This window comes from Diabrotica virgifera, chromosome 8, assembly GCF_917563875.1.
Source record: "Diabrotica virgifera virgifera chromosome 8, PGI_DIABVI_V3a".
NCBI lineage: Eukaryota > Metazoa > Arthropoda > Insecta > Coleoptera > Chrysomelidae > Diabrotica > Diabrotica virgifera.
The window spans coordinates 98,985,352-99,007,935 of NC_065450.1; the positions used below are offsets into that span (position 1 = coordinate 98,985,352).

General features: G+C 35.9%; 1 protein-coding gene across 2 annotated transcripts in view; it reads left to right on the plus strand.

Moving 5' to 3' along the window:
* Nucleotides 1-14,819, plus strand: part of LOC126890426 (glutathione S-transferase 1-like) — a 110,943-nt gene extending 96,124 nt beyond the window's left edge. For both annotated transcript variants that reach the window (XM_050659342.1, XM_050659341.1), the window contains exons 2-3: nucleotides 641-841; nucleotides 14,435-14,819. In XM_050659342.1, the coding sequence (XP_050515299.1) occupies nucleotides 641-841; nucleotides 14,435-14,743 (510 nt within the window). In that variant the 3' untranslated portion in view covers nucleotides 14,744-14,819. The remainder of the gene's footprint in view (nucleotides 1-640; nucleotides 842-14,434) is intronic.
* The last annotated feature ends 7,765 nt before the right edge of the window (nucleotides 14,820-22,584 follow it).

Consider the following 22,584-nt stretch of genomic DNA (forward strand, 5'->3'; position numbering starts at 1 on the left):
CGTTAGGAAGCATTTTCGGACTAGGTTAATTGGGTTAAATTATCTTAAAATTACCTAAAGAATCTCCAGTCTTCGTTTGTCGGGAGAGTTTTTGGACACCCTGTATAGTTATGAATCAGCAGCGCTGTGTTGTTAAGGATCTTCTTGTATTCCTTGGTCAGCAGATCGAGTCGGCGATGGTGTGGTGATGGAATATCGCTTAGCGCTGGTAGCCAATGGGTGGGTGTAGATTTGATTACTCCAGCAATCATTCTCATGGTGTTATTTAGCTGGACATCAATCTTTTTAACGTGGGCACTGTTGATCCATATTGGTGAGCAATATTCAGCTACGGAATAAACAAGAACTAAGCCTGAAGACCTGAGTGTGGATGCCTATGCCCCCATGTTGTGCCGCAGAGCTTCTAAATTATGTTAATTCTAATTTTTAGCTTCTCGGCAACTATACTTAAATGTTGTCTAAAGCTTAACGTTCTGTCGAAAGTCACGCCTAGGTATTTTGGAATCACTATGATATGAGTTCATATTATGTTCATGGAATCATGAAATTTAAATTCACTATGATATACGTTAACCCAATATTACTGTATTAGAATAATTATATCATCATTGTTTCAAATAGAAAGCTGTATTATTTTTAGATGAATCAACAACACACTGTTCCGACATTGGATGATGATGGTATTATTATTTGGGATAGCCATGCTATTATGATTTACTTGGCAGAAAAATATGGCAAAGGAAATCCATTATATCCTACAGATGTAGCGAAAAGAGCTAAAATAAACAGACTTCTCTTTTTTGAATGCGGTGAAATCTTTTCTATGCATAGATATTTATGTGTAAGTAAAGGTGTAAACGTTTTAGTTTAATTTGGTAGGTTGCCCTTTAGTATAAGTTACACCGTTAAACATATTGTATTTATCTTTCAATCTGTTGATGATATGAGAATATAAACATTTTTTCTGTAATCCTTACTTCTTTTTCGTAAAATTGACCAGTATGATATAATATGTGTTACCGGCCAAACACGATTTCAGGACAGACTAGTTTAGCCTACTAGGCCAAACTAGTTTGTACTAAATGCGATAGGATAAACTAGTTTAGCCTAGGCCAAACTAGTTTATTCTAATATTAATACGGATGTTTCAGGATAAACTAGTACGGAACTGTATAAACATTATAGTATTACCTACAAAGCCAAAATAAATAGATAAACTGTATAAAATACTCTTTAATTGGAAAATAACCATTTTTATTTAAACGTCGTTAACAATAATGGACAATAATTGTACAATTATTGGTAATACCTACAAAAAATCAGATTATAAAAAATAATCAGTGTCTTTTTATGAAAGCAATAATTATACCTTAATTATAAAAAATACTATGTATTTTTCCATGCAGTGCTTTTTTGATACTTGGAGTTGCGGAATATATTACCTTCTTGCACTTGCATCAATTTTTTTGTGGAATAGTTTTTGTTGCAGCTCCAGTTGACAAAACCTTATCTCGATCCAACTGAATCTCTCGTAGCTGCAACCCTTAACGATATTTCAGATCCTTGGTTTACATCTACCACCTCTACAAAAATATGATAGCAAATGTCCATTTCTGATCTGAAAAAAAAAACCTTTTAGATACATTAATACCCCAAAAAGTTAGATAAATTATTAAGTAAGAAAAAATAAATCCCACAATATAGCTTCTGAAGTGTCAATACCACAAAGTTGGCACCAAACTTGGTGTAGCTACTTCAGAGAGTATAATAATAACTTATCTAAATTTTTGGGATAATAAGGTCTCTAATATGTTTTTAATTTTTTTCAGATCAGAATTTGACATTTGCCATCAAATTTTTTAGAGGTAGCAGATGTAAACTAAGGCTCTAATATATCGTTAAGGGTTGCAGCTACGAGGGAATCAGTTGGATCAGGACTGAGAGTTTTGTCAAATACAGCTGCAACAAAAACTGTTCCCCAAACAGATTTAAGTGCAGGAAGGCAAAGATACTCCACTTCTAAATGTCATCAAAGTACTGCATGGAAAAATAAATAATATTTTTTTTTTTGAGGTATAATTACCTATTGCTTTCATAAAAAACACTGATTATTTTTTATAATATGATTGTTTGTTTTACCAACTATCCATTAGTTTTAACGACAAATCATTATAGTTTTAATAAAAATGACTATTTTCCAATTACAGAGTATTTTATTCAGTTTTTGTATTTATTTTAGGTTTACTAACTATAATGTTTATACTAGGCCGTACTAGTTTATTCTGCGGTGTCCGTATTAATATCAGGCCTAGGCCAAACGGTGTCGTTGCAGATGCGGTCGTACCATTTGCGATCACAGCTATTATCGTTGCATTTGCGGTCATACAAAAATATGTTGATTTTATCGTTGCATGTGCGGTCATTGCCTAATAAACAAATAATATTTTTAACTTTTTCTACTACTATCACATGAATAATTTTAGAACCTAATTTTGGTAAAATTTAAATAATATTTACCATGGACGTTGATAAGAGGAGAAAATGCTTACTAATAATTTTATTACGGCAAAAAGTATTTTGATATAAAAAAACTTACTTCTTTTGAGAGCTTAGTGAGATTATGAACACTAATTAAAAAAATGAAGATAGTTGATTTAATAAACTTTAGTGTCACATAAATAAAATATTAGCAAATTTTTGATTATTTCTATATAAATTGGCTACCTTACTGTTTATGTCAAAGGTTAAAAAGTATTACAAATTTAAAAATGGCAGTTCCTTCCCTAAGATGCTTTCATGTCTTTTTATAGTTAATGTGTATTAGTTAAGTACAAACATTTAAAACAATCCTTCACATTTTATCCAGGCTTAGGACTGCCTATGACGAATCATAGGCATGTTTATTTTTTTTTGTTTTGTTTTTATCTTTTTTTTAGCTTTTTTTATCTATTTTTTCTCTTTTTTATCTTTGCTTTTTTGTCATTTTTTTATTTTAATTTTTTTTTAGTGAAATTTTTTAATATTTGCCACGGACACCAAAAATGATTTTATATTCCAGAGAAATAAGGTTTTCTCTGGAATCACATCCCCCTCTGACACATCCCCCTCCAGGCCGAAACCAAATTTTTTGAGTAGTATGGAAATCTATATTAATAAACTTTATGTTTCCTGCAGCCGATTTTGACGATATACATAGTAATAAACAAATGAAGATCAAAAAACGGTAAATTTTCGAAAATCAAAAATGAATAACCATTTTCAATGTCGTTGCAACACGAAACTACAGCCGCGCGATATTCTAGTCCAATCAGAGAGTGCCGCAAGCACCTCTACCGGTTTCGAAACTTATTAGTCTCTCATCAGGAGGCACATATGCTGCTCTCCCCGATCCAACCAAAACAAACCCCGGCGTGCAGTCACGAATCGCAACGAACGAAATGGCATAGATGCCCTAGCGGCAACTGCTATCAAAACTCTAAGTTTTCTCTCTAATGGCATATAAAGCAACACAATGCTACTCTAGATCCCACCAGAATGAAAACAATGGGAACCTTCTCTGGTTACACCTCCGAGGCTTCTACAATTTGCAAGCCATACGGATGCCGAGACTAAGGAAGATGAGGGAATTTTACAATATATAATTCACGTCGTGAGTTTCTCACTCTCAAATTTGTTTAAAATACTTAACTTTTTGGTTATAGACGAAAAAAGCGAAAATTTACCGTTTTTGATCTTCATTTGTTTATAACTATGTATATCATCAAAATCGGCTGCAGGAAACATAATATAGGTTATTATTATAGATATCCCTACTACTCAAAAAAATTGGTTTCGGCCTGGAGGGGGATGTGTTACCAACATGATATTTTTTTTCCTTATTTCTCTGAACTATTATATCACAAGAGCGCTGCAATAGTTCTGTTGCACTCTTTACCCTATTATCCAGTTGAATATACATTTTCTTTCGTTTCTTATTTTTTAGGTAAGTCCATTCTATTTTATATGAAATCGAAATATTCTGCTTTTTTTCTTAAATTTTCATGAGAATGTATATGTTTGGATGAGGTTTCTTTAACATTCTGTTTAACCGGTTGTTCCATCCTTCCACGGCATTATTTGTTCGGTGTCGGAGGCCATGGCAGTTCCACATATTCATGCTAATCACTGGATTTTCTAGCCATTCGTTAACGAAGTAATCATACAATTTTGTCAAATTTTCATCTTCCTGAGAATTAGAATGAACAATTAGCCACCCGTCTTCTATTTGCTCCAAAGGTAAGTATGCCAATGCAGAACACATTCTTAAATGAAGTCTAACGTTATCGTCGTTAATGTATTGTGTTGTCAGTCCGATCAACTGAATGTTCCTCCAAAGCGACTGATTAAAATGGTAGTTGCATCTATGCAGTCTAACATCTGGGAAAATAGTTTTAAGAGCTTGAATAACAGCATCTTCAAAATCAAGCGTCACTGTTGTTGGTTTCCATCCGCCTAGTTTTTTGTCAGTATTGTAAACAGTCTTCTATACGTTTTCATTTTTTTGTTTGGTAGAAGCGCATACAACACAGGAACAATTCTTGTTTCGTCGTCAGTGCTGCCCATATCAACATTCATGGTATATATTTGTGTAAACTGTTTGGAGGAGCTCTTACATGTACCGTCGACAAAAAAATCTGTTTTTCTTGCTTTGCTTTCGAAGTCCAAAAACATAAAATTTTTTCTCCTTCTTTAGTGTCGTCAAAACACAAAAAAATCTGACCATCTTCTAATGTCAATATTTCCAGTGGGATATCTATTTCAATAGACGACGCTGGTTCTGGTCCGACACCAGTTTGTAAATGTCTTGAACGACAAAGTGTAGACTTACGTGAGTCATACAAAGGAATTTCCCTTACAAAATCGAGTCCGTTTGTAAATAGTTTTTCAAACTCTTCCCTGTAAATGTCTGGGGTTGGAATGTCTCCTTCTCGAGCTCTCTTTTTTGAAATGTACGTAGCCTTTTTTACTTCTAAGAGAGCTACATCGGGGACACAAATGTGTTGGTTGACTTCGAGTAATTCCGTCAGTTTTGTCTTCATCCTCCCTTTACAGTTGTGGTGACGTTCTTTTACACGGAATGGGACGTTTCGGCGTCGCCGTTTCGGCGTGGCCATTTCGGCGTGGCCGTTTGGGCGTAGAGCCGTTTCGGCGTAGGCCGTTTCGGCGTAGGCCGTTTCGGCGTCGGCCATTTCGGCGCCTGCCGGTTCGGCGCCCGCCGATTCGGCGCCGGCTGATTCGGCGACAGATACTTTGGCAAAGTGAGAGAGAAAAAAAATAGTTGTTAATGTATGATAGTCTGAAATTTTCTTTAACAAAAAATGTAGAGTCAGGAGAACAATTTTCGACATTTTAATTTTAGAAGATGTAAAATAATACCCGAAAGTTAGGTTTGGACCGAAGGGTTAGGTCTTCCTGCTTTGAAAATTGTACTGTATAATATATAATATATATAATATATTAATTTTTTAATTAATTATGTGCAATTAAATAGCTTACATTTACAAAAGTTGGAAAAAATAACATTTAATATATTTTTTTAGTGTGGTATAGATATAAATCAAGAGCCTCTTAAATTTCTAAAAAAGTAACGTAGGTATAATCTAATGTCTTACTAATAGACTCCAATGTAGGTATTTAGTCAACTAAAATAAAATCTCTGACGCCGAAATGGCCGACGCCGAAACGGCCTACGCCGAAACGGCTCTACGCCCAAACGGCCACGCCGAAATGGCCACGCCGAAACGGCGACGCCGAAATGTCCTAGACCCTCTTTTACACATACCCAAGTTACAACACCTTTCTTATTCTTCCTATATTTTCGATAATTATATCCAGCGTGAAGAGAAGAAGGTTTTCCCTTGGTGGTTTCAATCACTTCAAAATTTTCCTTATTAAAAGTTGTTACGTACTGCACTAAACAATCTCTCAAACTAACAATATACAAGTAATATGCATTTGTTTTTATATTTAGATTTTGGTAATTCTCCCCATACCTTTATAATTAGGCAAATACAAACTTTCCAAAAATCCGTAATGAGGGAATTATTGTGGTTTAGTTATTACTGTTTTCATTAACTATTGTTCGAAATATAGATAAGCGGATTAAAATATTTCAATAGGGTCGACGGGGCCTGCTAATAACTCGGGTGGTTACTAATTTACGACCGTCTTATTCTAGCTTTTAAGTAAAATGTCTGATCGCAAGTGCAACGTTACCTGCCAAAATATTTTGGATTGACCGCTTTTGCAACGAAAACTACCTTGACCGCATATGCAACGACCGCATCTGGACCTATTTCAGGCCAAACTAGTTCATACTATCGCGTTATCCTATCGCGTTAGGGACAAACTAGTTTATCCTGAAATCGGGTTTGGCCGGTAACATACACACACACACACACACACACACACACACACACACACACACACACACACACACACACACACACACACACACACACACACACACACACACACACACACACAAACACACACACACACACACACACACACACACACACACACACACACACACACACACACACACACACACACACACACACACACACACACACACACACACACACACACACACACACACACACACACACACACACACACACACACACACACACACACACACACACACACACACACACACACACACACACACACACACACACACACACACACACACACACACACACACACACACACACACACACACACACACACACACACACACACACACACACACACACACACACACACACACACACACACACACACACACACACACACACACACACACACACACACACACACACACACACACACACACACACACACACACACACACACACACACACACACACACACACACACACACACACACACACACACACACACACACACACACACACACACACACACACACACACACACACACACACACACACACACACACACACACACACACACACACACACACACACACACACACACACACACACACACACACACACACACACACACACACACACACACACACACACACACACACACACACACACACACACACACACACACACACACACACACACACACACACACACACACACACACACACACACACACACACACACACACACACACACACACACACACACACACACACACACACACACACACACACACACACACACACACACACACACACACACACACACACACACACACACACACACACACACACACACACACACACACACACACACACACACACACACACACACACACACACACACACACACACACACACACACACACACACACACACACACACACACACACACACACACACACACACACACACACACACACACACACACACACACACACACACACACACACACACACACACACACACACACACACACACACACACACACACACACACACACACACACACACACACACACACACACACACACACACACACACACACACACACACACACACACACACACACACACACACACACACACACACACACACACACACACACACACACACACACACACACACACACACACACACACACACACACACACACACACACACACACACACACACACACACACACACACACACACACACACACACACACACACACACACACACACACACACACACACACACACACACACACACACACACACACACACACACACACCCAAACTTATAGGGAATCATCTGATATTTCTTATTATTTCGTGCGGATTTAAAAAAACGAACACACGAAGTCAAATAATATTTATTTTAAAGGAACTTAGTCACAAAAACATAACAATTAAATAAAACAATAAAGTATTTAAACAACAAATTGAAACTATGTAGTTGTTTTAAAGTCAATAGCATAAAAAATTTCAATGTAAAACTAATAATGTTTAAATTGTTTATATTAATTTTTTTTTGGTACTGAGTGTTATAACCTTATGCAAGCTTCAGTTTGCGGGGACACGCTCCTAATCAAATTATCAACATTTTGTTGTGGTAGGTTGCTTCATTCTTCATGAGTAGCTTGTATTAGCCGTGCGGTGTTTTGTGGATTTTTCCGGCGAGCTCTAATTTTTCTTTTAAGCATATCCCACAAATACTCAATAGGGTAAAGCTCGGGTGAGCAAGCAGGCCACTCCAAACAAGGGATACCTTCTGCTTCAATGATGTCTCTAGTCACTCTAATGGTATGTGGAGGTCCATTATCATGCATGAAAATTAAATTTTCTCCTGTTGCACCTCTCTAGAGCCTAACTACAGGTTATCAACATACCTATGAGCAGTTAACGTTGATTGCATGAAAATTAAAGGAGTTTTTACGGATCACAATTCCTCTCCAGAACATTACACTTCTCCTTTTATATTTGTGAACAGATCTGACAGATTTCGTTCTTGCTTGTCTTCCTCGACCTCTAAGTACACGATTTCGTGGGTCTTCTAATTTTACACAAATCCTGACTTTTTCTGAAAATAGCACATTTTGTCAATTGCCAGTGTTCCAGTTTTGGTGGTGAAGACACCAATTAAGACGATCAATCTTCCTGGATGCTGCCTGGATAACTCGAGAACCCCTAACTGTCTTCTGCAGTATACTTTTTGGCACGAACTCTTCTTCTTATCGTTTCAGTGAAACTGAAACAGTTACACCTATGTAGCTTCCAAAAGCTGCCTTTGGAGCTGCTGGTGAGAAATGATTGGGTATCTTCCAGCTGATTGGACAATTAAACGATCGTGGCGAGCCGTTTTTATTTTTTGGCGACTTTCCCTTCTTTATTTTTGAGCTTTCCTATTTCCTGTTACCTAGCATAGGTTTTAGACAGAACGCCCTGTGTTACACCTAGTTCTGCAGCTATGCCCTCTGAGAACATTACTTGCTCCACAAGACCAATAGTCTTTCCCCGTTGTAGGTTCTATAACCCCACATGACGCATATTTTCGTTTTTGGATGCAAAAGTTAGTTTATTTATTTTCGTTCAATTTGAAACTCAAGCAAATAAACTATACCGTACAGAGCTGTACTATCTGATTGTTTTATCAATTTGTTTATTTTCAATAAAAACCTTTATTCTTCGCAATAATAACAAGTTTTTTTTTAAGAAATAAATATTGTTTTGAAATACATGGTGATTCCATATATGTTTGGGTGTGTGTATGTACTACTAGCAGGTGACCAAAAGTACAAAATCCAAAATAACGACACACCACACATGGGAATGATCAATGACACTGGTAAAGATTAGAAATTGATCTGAAGCTTGTATTCCAGAGGATTATGTGAAGGGGGTAGAAAAAGTTTGGTCAAATAAATAATTAGGAGGTTACCAATATGAAGAATCAGGGTGGTAGTGGTTGAAGAATGGTTTCCAGTAGGTTCTTCGGAATTACTCTAGTAGAATAGAGAATAACAGGTATCGTCCGGGTACTTTTCGGTCTAGATTGTTTCCTTAATTATTGTATCTTAAGTTCTTTGTACTTGTCTATGTTCCCGTTGTATTCAACACGCAGATATCGTTATACACGCAGGCATTGGCACATCAGTTAGTATATATTTATTATAGTATACTTTATTAAGTAATATGAGATCCGGTCTATTATGTACCACTGGTTTATGGGTGAACACAGTGCGGTACCCGTATAGCTTGTAGTTTTTGTTTTCAAGCATTCTATCAGGGACGTATTGATAATAAGAGAGATGGTTGGTGTAGAAAAGTCCCAGTTTATTGGCTAGGGCTTGTTGAATTATCTTTTCTTCTGAGTCTTGGTGTTCTTTATATTTGTTTCCCACAAGTGCCTGGTAACTCCCAGTAAGACCTTGGAACATTTTTTGGATTTGTCGTCCATATCAGCATTTGTCATTGTGGACCTGAGGGTAGGTATATATTTCAGGTAATTTTTATTGGAGTAACCTGAACTTGAATGACTAGTAGGAAATGTTGCTACTAGTACTGTACTTCTGTAGAAAATCCTCTGTTTCGGGAAACATCTTTCCAGATTTCGGGAATCATCTTTCCAGATATCAACCAATAGTTTAAATCATCTTTCCTGATGTCAACCAATGTTTTGTATTGTCGACAGAGTCTTCGCTGATCTCCTTGAGATGTCGAACATGCTGAGGTTCACCCATCCAGATGCGCGTTTAAAAATAAGTTCTTAAATCAGTAACCTGTTTTTCTATGTCAACAATTTCTCTGTACCCTAGATACTGTAGTATCTAATGTTGTACTTCCTAAGTAGATATTTTTGTAATAGTAAGAAAATATTTAAAATGCGAATATATTTTACATCTACTTCGAAAAGTAACTAGTTTTTTCGCGAAGCCATCTGTGCTTGTACCTGTCGTGCTGCAGCCATTTGGTAATATTATTTCTTTGTATATCTTCCATTAACTATTACCGGATCCTCCCTTAGCAACAGAAAGTTCTGTGGTTTACTGTGCTGAAGGTTCGTCTGAAGGGCCCAGTAGGCACGAGAACTTCTCGTGCCTGAGAAAAGAATGATAATTCAGTGTTTAAGTCTTCGTCCCAGTCTGTTTTGTATTCTGTGGAGCTCTGGAAGCGAGCTTAGGCTTACAACTTCAGATTATGACAAAAAACTACTAGTTATGGTGTTAATTAATTTCCTTCTTCAAGTGCCGCCTCCCAATCGGGGGTTGGACATAATCACCACTATTTGCATTCTATCTAGCGCTGCTCGGTACCGTACAACGCTTTCTGTAGCAAAAAGTATACTGATGTACATACACTGAGTAAGATCAAACAAATAGGAGTAATTTTTTCATTTGTGAAGATATTCTATATAACTTTCTAGACACTACAAAGTCTTTTTATACAAGGTGTCCCAAAAGTAGCGGAACGGTCGAATATTTCGCGAACTAAACATCGGATCGAAAAACTGAAAAATATGTTTTCAATAATTTTTAAAAATCTATCCAATGACATCACATACGATCCCACACTCCACCCTTTGGAGGTGGGGTGGGGGGCAACTTTGAAATCTTAAATAGAAACCCCCAGTTTTTATTGCAGATTTGAATTTTTTATGTAAAAGTAAGTAACTTTTATTCAAAACATTTTTTCGAATTATGGATAGATGGCGCTATAATCGGAAAAAACCATTTATCTTGATACCATAGGTAAAATGAGACGGTCTAACATCTCGAGAAATAGACTTCCAAATGAAAAACCAAAAAATACTTGTTTAATATTTTTCAAAAACCTATCGAATCACACTAAACATGACCCTCCACCCCACTCCCTAGAGGTAGGGTGGGGGTAACTTTAAAATTTTAAATATCAACCTCCATTTTTTATTGCAGATTTGGCTTCGTCATGAAAAATTAAGTAATATTTATTCGAAACATTTTTTAGAATTGTTGATAGATGGCGCTATAATTGTAAAAAGACAATTTATTAGCGCCATCTATCAACCATTCTAAAAAATGTTTCGAATAAATGTTGCTTAGTTTTTCATGACGAATACAAATTTGCAATAAAAAATGGAGGTTGCTATTTAAGATTTTAAAGCTACCCCCCGCCCCACCTCTAGAGGGTGAGGTGGAGGGTCATGTTTAGCTAAATTCGATAGGTTTTTTAAAAATACTAAATACGTATTTTTTGGTTTTTCATTTGGAAGTGTATTTCTCGAGATATTAGACCGTTTCTATAATTTATGTATGGTATTTATCACGATAAATTGTTTTTTCCGATTACCTATAGCGCCATCTATCCGTAATTAGAAAAAATGTCAAGAATAAAAGTTACTTACTTTTACATAAGAAATCAGATCTAAAATAAAAACTCGGGGTTTCCATTTAAGATTTCTCTAGTGAAATGGAGTGGAGGATCGTATTTGATGTCATTGGATAGATTTTTAAAAATGATTGAAAACGTATTTTTCAATTTTTTGATCCGATGTTTGGTTCGCGAAATATTCGACCATTCCGCTACTTTTGGGACACCCTATATAATCTTTTGGACTCATTTTACTTTTTGGACAACTATCAGTTTAAAGATTTCTACATATTATCATGCACTCATCGTTTCCGGCACGTAGCGTAGTCTCCAAAAACCTGATTTTACAAAGAGGTTAATTGCAAAAATGCCACAAGAAAATACCGGACAGTATTACTTGTTCATATTTAAAACCATTAAAATCAATATTTTTCGGAAACTAAACGCTACGTGCTGGAAACGATGAGTGCATGATAATATGTAGAAAACTTAAGGGTTCACTTTTTGAAGCATCTTCAAAATATAACATCAATGCTACCGAATTCATAGAAATCTGCTTGTAGTATATGAGAAGTACATACATTATAATATAACATTTGCAGTACCTATAATATTATGTACCTATTAGAAATATAATTTTAGAATGTTTATTTTATAAGTTAAATAGTCCATTTACTCGCGGTTTTTGCTCCAAATGTTAAAGAACCGCTTGGATTGACATGAAAGGCATGCACATAGCTAACATGTCAAAAAAGTGATATTGTTCCAATGTGTTCACTTACTCTGGGGGTGAGTTTCACCCCTTCTCGGGGGCGAAAAAGCGTACGTTCAAAATAAAAAAAAACACTCGCAAATTCATACTCGCTATTTGTGAGTGAATATGTTCATTTTTCAGCAAAAGAAACACGTTTTTAAACGATTTTTCGTAAATAACTCCAAAAGTAAGTACCTACTTTATCGAAAAAAATATTTTTAGCAAAAATATTGCTTATAAAAAAATGAAAAAAATAGTGTATATAAGTATGAGGTCTCTAGACCCAGTAGAAGCAGAGTTGTAGCTAATGAAAAATAGGTTCATATTCGCAAATTCCCATGGGGAAAAATCATCACAACTTTTTTAAAGTGTTTAAAAATGCTTTAGTTCTGTTTTTTAAAACAAGTTTCTAATATCAAAAGTAGGTATGTTACGCTTAAAATAAAATTGGTCTTTTTTTTTCTTAAAAAAATCGGTAAAATAACCCCTAATTAGCCTCTCAAATACAATTAATCGCTACCGCTTCACAAGTTGCTTTACTTATGCTCTATTTATATGAGCTGTAAGTTTCATCAGTTCAAAGTTCTTATTTTTGAAAAAAATTGGTTTTAAAGTAAACATTTTTAAATTTAAAATGCTTTTTTTTTCAAAATAACTTAAAACTTATCATGGTGATACCAAACATGTCAAGAGCAAACAAAGTCGGCTTTGCTTTTTTGAATATTTTGGATTTTTGTTTTTCTGTAAGACAAAAATCGGTTGATTTGGTGTTTCTAAATTTGCATACACCCTTTCAACTAGAGCCCTTTCAAAAATAAGCACTTTGAATCGATGAAACTTGCAGATCATATAAACAATACATACACGAGTAAAGCAACTTGTGAAGCGGTAACGTTTAATTTCATTTGAGATGCTAATTAGGCTGTGATTTTCCCGATGTATTTAAAAATTAAAGGGACCAACTTTATTTTGAGCTGAACTTGCTTACTTTTGATACTAGAAGTTTTTAAAAAACACTTTAAAAAAGTTTTTATGAGTTTTCCCCAAGAATTGTTTCATTTTTTTAGTTATTTCGTGTTGAAATATTCGATTTCGAATTTGACGAGTATGATACTCTTTTTCATTAGCTATACAGTCGGAAAAATGAAAGAATACCCATGAACGAACATATAAAACACGCTGTATTCTCCTGTCACCGTGTCACAAAGAAAATTGCCCAGCGCAAGTACATGTAATAATAATTATTACATGTACTTGCGCTTGCCAATTTTTTGTGTGACACGGCGACAGGAAAATACAGCGTGTTTTATATGTTTGTTCATGGGTATTCTTTCATTTTTCCTACTGTAGTGCTGCTTATATTAGCTGCTTCTACCAAGTCTAGAGACCTCATACATACACTATTTGTTTCACTTTTATACAAGCTATATTTTGCTAAGATTGTCTTTTCAATAAAGTATCTACTTACTTCTTGAGTTATTAAAAAAAAACGTCTAAGAACGTTGTTTTTTTGTTAATAAATGAATTTACTCGCAAATAACTAACTTGAAAAGTTTTGACTTTGTGAAAAAACTTTATAGAACAAAAGTTGCTTAGAATTAGTCAGTTTATCCACTTCCGGTCTTATTTTGGACGTATATTTTTTCACCCCCCAGAAGGGGTGGTACTCACCTCCAGGGCAGAAGCACACAATGGCACAATATCACCCTTTTTCTTTAACATGTGAGCTGTGTGAGTTTCAAATTTCATGTGGATCCAACCGGTTTTTTAAAATTTACAAGTTTTGCAATATTTTACCGTTAGTGAATGGACTAAAAGTGGTGTGCTTAATCCGTAAATCATGATTTTTTAGAGCGAACTTCTTTTTTTGGGTAAAAAAGAAATTTCTAAAGATATTGCTGCAGAAGAAGAAAAGGCCTTACAATTCTTGGAACGTTTTCTAAAAGATAATAAGTATGTCGCTGGTGATGAAATGACCATTGCTGATTTTAGCATTTGGACTACTTTGTCGAATGCTTCAAATATGGTTCCTATCAAAGAAACGATATTTCCAAGGATTACAGAATGGATTAAAATGATGAACCAGCAACCATATAGAGAAATCAACGAACCCGGAGCAACAAGATTTAAAAGTTTGATCGATGCAGCATTGAAGAAATAGAGGTTTTTGGTGACATTGTTAAAATTATTTTTGTATTTCAATTTTTATATGTATAAACTTTTTAGAGGTTTTGAAACTGTTTTCTTGTAACACATTTAAGTTAAATATTATTATAATTATGGAAGACATTTAGATGGAAAAGACATCAAATTACTAAAAAAAACTTGTACTGGAACCAAAACGCCAGAGTTAGGATCGAAGGTTCCACATCCGCAGAAAAAGAAATTAGGAGGGGAGTTAGAAAGGAATGTGTTCTGTCGCCTCTGCGAAATCAATTGGAGGCCTTTGAAATGTGTATCTATCAGAGAATCCTCAAAATTTCATGGACATCGCATACCTCAAACGAAGAAGTGCGGCATAGAATAGGCAAGGAAAGAGAACTTTTCAACACAGTGAATGTTAGAAAACCATCATACCTAGGCCACACACTGAGAAAGTACCAATATGCTCAAATTATAGTGAAAGGAAAGATCGAGGGAAAGAGCGGACTAGAAGGAAAAGACTATCGTGGCTCAGAAACATCCGAGAATGGACAGGGCTAAATTTTGAACAACTAATAAGAACAGCTGAAAACACAGAAGAGTTTGCAATTGTACTAGCCAATCTCCATTGAGGAGACGACACTTTAAAAATAAGACGATATAACTATGGGAGTAAACCACAGTTATGTAATGAAAATTAAATTTTACATTTGTTTTGACGTTTAGATTTCCAATTTGGAAATACAATTCGTAACAATACAAACCGGGGTAGAGTAAAAATTATTCATAAGAACTTACTGTCCGAATATAAATAAACTTATAATAAATCTATTAATAGTACTCCTCCCTTCGCCGTCGATATGGCCTTCACCTACTCCTTTTCAGAAAACCACTAGGAGAGCCGGTATGGATTTCCCAATGTTACCGGAAATCAAGCAAACCAACAAGAGAAAGTAAAATGTAAAATCTACTCCAATAAACCCAGGAAAATATTAGTAGATAATGAGTATGTACAAGCAAAAAAGTTCATCTACCAGGAAAAACAAGTCCTTATACAGAAAGAAAAGTCCTTCTACCAGGAGAAATCCTAAAAGAACAAGAGAAGCTAGGATTATAGTTTTCCTCAATAAAATATAATTTTTTCCTCCACAATTATAAGTTATAAAACAAGCATTAATTGGAAATCTCTTTCTTCTTCAGGTACCATTATATTAGTTCTACAACATCTGGACCATCTCAGAGTGGTTGGGGGTACTTACCCCCTACGATAGGGGTTGATGTGGTTGAAGTAAACACTACTCACAGTATATTCATTTATTATCAACTCGGAGCACGACTGTAAAAAGTTGGTGTGCTAATGTACGTTCACCCTCTGGTATATCTCAATTATCAATGATGATTGATCACGCAATGAAATTAGAATGCCTCCCGATGTTTTCTGTGTATATAAATAAAAGAGAAAGTGTTGACATTATTTATGCTGAGTCGGCTTTGGCCATGAATTAGGAATATGTAATATTGAATCGCGGACACCGCAGGATTGACATCTGGTACACTTGTGTGGAGTAATCTGGGTCACGTAATATGTATAATAAACAAACGTGTGTTTGTTTACCAAGGACATTTAAATTTTAAAAGAATGTGTCTTGCTCTTAATTGGATGCTTATTAATGGATGCTGTGAATCCCAATACATCTTTCCCCTCCTGGCAAAATTTTCTGACTTCGGAGAAGGAAGAAAATTTTCAGATAGCACCACTAACCATTACTGCGTTTTAATCAATACAAATTAAATATTTATTTCCTATAACTAATAATTAAATACAAAGAAAAAAATGTTCGTTATCAACATTGTTCCCGTTTCACTTGTCACTCACTGTGTTCTCGGATTGTAAGCATATAATCTATTCTTATGTATTTCCTTGATTTTATTGTTTTCCATTCTGATCTATCTGAAAGACTATCAAACTTATCATTCTTTTTCCTTTTTACCAGGACCAGGTCTCCTATTTTAAAGTGTTGTGGTGTTGCTTTGGGCTTATGCTTTTCTTGCCGCTCTTTTTTGTGCTTTAGTAAGAAGGTTCTAGCTCTCTCGTGTGCTCTTTGTAGTTTGTACCGTAACTCATTGTAGTAGTCATCTATATTGTAACATGGTTGAATCTCCTGTGTAAGGTCTTCCTGTAGGGTAACCTTCCTGCCATATAGCAGTTCAAACTGTGTGTAGCCATGATACGCGTTAGGGGTTGTATTGTAGCAGTATGTGAACATTCTGCAACACACGTCCCAATTTTCTCTGTCTTCGTCTATGGATGCTCTTACGTACTTGTTTAATGTTCTGTGGAGTTTTTCCCAACTTCCAATGGACTGTGGATGGTATGCCGTTGAAAAGTTGTGCTCTATTTTTAGTAGTTTTGTTAGTTCCTGCATTACTTCATTCTTATACTCTGTGCCTTGGTCTGTACTTATTTGCTTCTTGAGTCCGTGTGTTGGTATGAAATGATCAAAAATTCCTCGGGCTATTGTTTCGGCTTCTTTATTGCACACGGGTATACTGACCGCGTATTTCGTCAGTTCGCATAACATTGTGATACAGTATCTATTACTCTCCTTACTTTTGGTGAATGGACCTATCGTATCTATGTATACTATGTCCCACGGTTTGGAAGAAGTGTCCGATATCACGAATTCTTCGACATGTGTTCTTTTCGGTTTGTTAGTTTGACATTTGTGACATTGTTTAACGTATTTTATTACGTCTTTTTCCAAATTTTTCCATCTGAATCTTGCTTTCAGCTTCTTTATTAGTCTATTATTTCCTACGTGTCCTCCAAATATCGGGTGATTATAATATTCCTCTATTAATCTGCGTTTTTCTTTGTCGTCTTCTATTTTTTCTGGTACTTCACATATGTATATCTCTGCATTTTCCAATATTTTGTTTCCTTGTTTAATAAATTCATCCATTGTGCACAATTTAAAAATAATATCATTTACGTATATCTTTACTTTACGTACTGCATTCTCTACCGCCAGCTTATCAAGTTGTGCCAACGTTTGGTTTAAATCGAAATGATCGAATCCTGTGGCTATGCTCTTGCTGCATTTTATTTTGTTTTTGGTCCTAATGCTCAGTCTTGGTGAGATTAGTTCTGCTCCAAAGGACAAAATTGGTAGTCTATGCGCCTCTAAATTATTTAGTACTGTTCTTACTGTCTGTTTGGTGGCTTCGGGCTGTAGTGCGAGTTCACTTTCTGCCTTCGTTTGCCTTGATTCTTTCTCTTTTCCCTTGCTTGAGCTCGTGTTATAGCTAGTATATGGATATTGTTTATGTATAGGTTCTTTAGTTGATGCAATGTTATTCTTGAAAGGCTGTCTGCGTAGTTATTTTTTCCTGTTATATACTCTATTTCGAAATCGTATTCTTCTAGATCTAATCTGATCCTCGTGAGTTTCGAAGTTGGTTCTTTCATTGCAAATAAATATGTTAGTGGTTTATGATCTGTTTTTACTAAAAATGTTGGTGCTCCATACAGATAACATTTGAAATAATTAATTCCCCAATGGATCGCTAGTAATTCCTTAATGATTATAGGTATACTGCATTCTCCTTTACTAAAACTTCTTGATGCGTATGCTATCGGTAGGTCTATTCCGTTGTAATCTTGACTTAAAATTGCTGAACAACTCTCGTTGGATGCGTCTGTCGTTAGGATAAATTGTTTATTGACATATGGATATTTTAAGATCGGTGGCTTCATCAGAGATGACTTAAGCTTATTGAATGCTTTTTCACATTCCTCTGACAAAAGAAATTCTACTCCTTTTCTCGATAATCTGTTGAGTGGTCTGCATATTTCAGCAAAAATTTGAATAAAACGTCAATAATAGTTACAAAATGCTACGAATCTTTTTGTTTCTTCTGCTGTCTTAGATGTCGGGTATTCTTCAGTCGTTGCATATTTCGCTTTGTCTGGTGATACTCCTTCCTGAGAAAGATCATGTCCTAGATATGTGACTTCTCTTCTAAAAAATTGACATTTCCCTGGGTTAAGTTTCAAATTGAATTTTCGACATGTCTCGAATGTCTTTTTCAGGTTGTCTAGGTGATGTTTTTCAGATATTCCTATTACTACTATATCGTCCATGTAAAGAAATGCTTTGTCTGGTGTTAATCCTGCAAATGCTATTGACATCATCCTTGAAAAGCTATTCGGGCTTACGTTTAATCCAAAAGGTAATCTGGTAAATTGAAATGCTCCATTTTCCGTGCTAAACGATGTGTATTTTCTCGATGATTTTTCTAATGGTATTTGGTGAAAACCTGACATTAAATCTATAACTGAAAACCATTTTGCTCTTCCTAGTTAATCTAATATCGAGTCTATTCTTGGTAATGGAAATTTATCTGTGACTATTTTCTTGTTCAGTTGTCTAAAATCTATGCATAACCTTCATGCTTTATTTCCATCTATAGTTTTTTTCGGTACCAGCACTACCGGGCTGTTGTATTCTGATGTAGACGGTTCTACGATTCCTTGGTCTCTTAGTTTTTGTACTTGTCGGTTTAATTCCTATGTTTGTGCATGAGGTGTCCTATAGTTTTTAATATATATCGGAGTTTGGTCTTTAACTCTCAGTTTCTGTTCGTAGAAGTTGTTACATGTTAGCATGTCATGCCTTAGGGCGAATATATCTGAATATTCTTCGCATAAAGATACTAAGTTATCGCGTATGTATTCTGGGATGTATAACTTCAGTGATTCCCGTAATTCTTTTTTCCTATCCTTGCTGTCGTTGATCAGTCTATATATGTTGAATAATTTAATGTCTAACGTCCTGATTGTGTTTGCCTCTACATTTACTGTTTCGTAGGTTTTGTTCAAAATTTTGATGTACGGATTATTACTTGAAATAATTGCTTTCGCTATGAATATTCCTGGTTGTATTTCCTGTTGTTCCACTATCCTGTCATTCTTCAGTGTTTGAAAATTTTTTACTATTCTGTAAATTTCACATCTAGGCGGTATTATTATTGTCTCATTATCTATATTATCCAAAATGTTCGTACTAATGTAACAATCGTTGTCCTCTTTAATGTGCATTTTAAGGTTAGCGTAGTCTAGTATGCATTGAAAGTTTGAAATAAAGTCTCTCGCAATGATTCCGTCTGTTGGAATGGGAAAGCTAGGTTCAACTAATTGAAAGATATGCTCAAATCGAGTTCCTTTTATTCTAGTGTGGTCTCAACTTCTCCCATTGTTTGCAATTCTCCTTTAGTTACTCCTTTTATTTTCGCCTTTGTGTTTGGTTTCACATGTTCCTTTATAAAATCTTGTGAACATTTCAGTATTGAAATATCAGCTCCTGTGTCTATGATAAAGGTATTCGTGTGTTCTAGGATTCCTGTTTTCATTCGTACAAAATTCGTTAGGTTTAAGTGGAAGTTGTAAATATTATATTCCACTTCTGACTGTGTACTTCCTTTGTCTCGTTCATTTAAAACCCCAACTGTGGTTTTTCTTGTTCCTCTTGGCTGTCGTATAACTCTAGTAGCCTTACGTTCCTGTTACGTCCTCCTCTCTGGTTTCCTCTGTATGTTTGGTTGTTAAATTGTCTATATACTCTGTTTGAATAGTTCCGTTGGTTTTCCGTTGCTTCTCTTTCGTTCCGTTGTCCGAAGTTATTTCTTCTCCCTCTATCGTATTTGTTATGGTATCCTCTTCTGTATTGGTGCTGTCCTCTTCTATTTTCATAATTTGTCCTCTAATTTAAGATTCTTCCCTGTGTGTTCTCTTCTGTCGTATCAATCGATAAAAATTTAGATACTACTTTCTGTGGTGTTGTGAAGTTACCTGCCTCCAGTATTAGCTTAGCTTTATCTAAATTAACGTTTCGTTTCATCGTTGCTACCACTGTTTCCATCGTATATTTTTTCGCTAATTCCAATGGCATTCCTTCCGCTATGTATGCCACTTGTAACTGTTCTGCTAATTCTTCTACTTCAGATGCGTACACTGCTGCATCTCGATGCCCTTGCCTTTTCTTGGCTAACTTGGCTATTACAGTCTTCGGATAATCGCCTCTTAGATCTTTCTTCAGTGCCTCGGTTATACGTGGAATCTTATCTTCCATGGTTATTAGGTTTCTAGCCTTATTGGTCAACCTTGTCTTTATTAATGTTACAGCTGTTTCTTCATGTCCTTCTGCTATTTTCCTAAGTAGTTCTAATGCGTCTAAAAATGGTTGTAGTTTACCCGCGCTTCCATCGAACTCGTTGGGCAATACCTTGCTTGCGATATTCAAAAATTCGTTGATTGTTAGAGCTATGTTTAATATTTTTATATCTTGTTTTATGTCGCTTTTTCCCTCTTCTATTTCCTCGTCAATTTTTCCCTCTTCTATCTCCTCGTCACTTTTTTCCTCTTCTACTTCCTCGTCTCTTTGTTCTTCTTCTATTTCCTTGTCGATTGGCTGATGTATTGAACTTGGAACTACTGTTCTTAAGTTTACAGCTTGAAATGAGCGTATAACTTTGTCTCTGATTCCTCCAAAATATTTGTTGCACGCTTCTCTTTGTTTGTCTGTTAGCGCTTCCCAATTTTTCTTCGTTAAGTGTGTGAACTTGTTATACGATTTAATTAACTGTGTCGTTACTTCTTCTTGTATGTTATGTATTTAATAAAACTATGGACCGACTTTGACTACTTTATTGAAACACATTAATTTGTATCTTTACATGAGACAAGACGGACAACGTCAACATGACATCATTGCCGACATTACAGTCTTCTTTCAGCTTGTGACATTTCTTTGATTTGTGACAAGGTATGTACTAAAAGTTAGGACTTTTTTAATAACACCCTTTTGCCACAGCTTAGTACGCTTAATTTTTACAAAAACATTTTGGTTTATCTTATATAAAGATCGATTAGTTATGTTATTAGATTGAATACTGTGGCGTAATTGTCTTTTTACGCGGTTGACTCTACTATTTTATTTATTTATATTTTTAGGCACTAATTTAAATAAAGGAAGACTTACTTATATTATTTTATTTACATCGCTTATTTATTTAATAATTACAAATAACACCAACTAACACATCTAATTTATTTACAACTCAAATTTATGATTTAATTAACTAAACATACTTCCGATAACTAATAAATACATTTCACTAAATCCGATTTTGAATACAATTATATCACGCGTCGCGGCTCGTTCATTGACTGACTGGCCTGTGCTCGGATTCCTGTTCTTAAATACTCTGACAGCGGTCGCCTCGAATCGCCGTGGAAGGTCTGGCCTTTACTCGTAATCCCGGGAAGCATCGAGAATAATTAGGCCGGGTCGTGAGGCGTCACATTGTCCCCTCCTTAAAAGATGGTTCCTCCTGGAACCTTGTCGGGACTGGAACTGGATGCTGGTATCTGCAACTGGACCCTCTTTTACAACTCCCAGTTGTATAAAAGTGACAGGGGACGGTCTTCTCTCCGCACCAGTAACTATGCGGATTGCAACAGACTAACACCTGGACCTCGGTGTCTTGGAAAATTTCTTCTACCATATTTCGGATAACTCTCCAGTCTAATTGGCTGCATTCTAACTTTGGCATGGCTAACTTTTGCACGTCGGACTCCAACACGTGCTCTCTCAATTGAATTAATGCATCCCATACATCTTGGTAGGTAGGTTGGTCATGGACAGTGTCTTTTTTTACCAGATAGAATAGGTAACGTGATGCATCTTGGAGTTTCAATGCTTTGCCAGGAGCTGGCAGTTGGCATTGAAGTTCTGCAACTCGACCAAACTTCCTTCGGAAGGCGGATGCCAACCCTCGTGCGTCTTTGATACTGGCCGG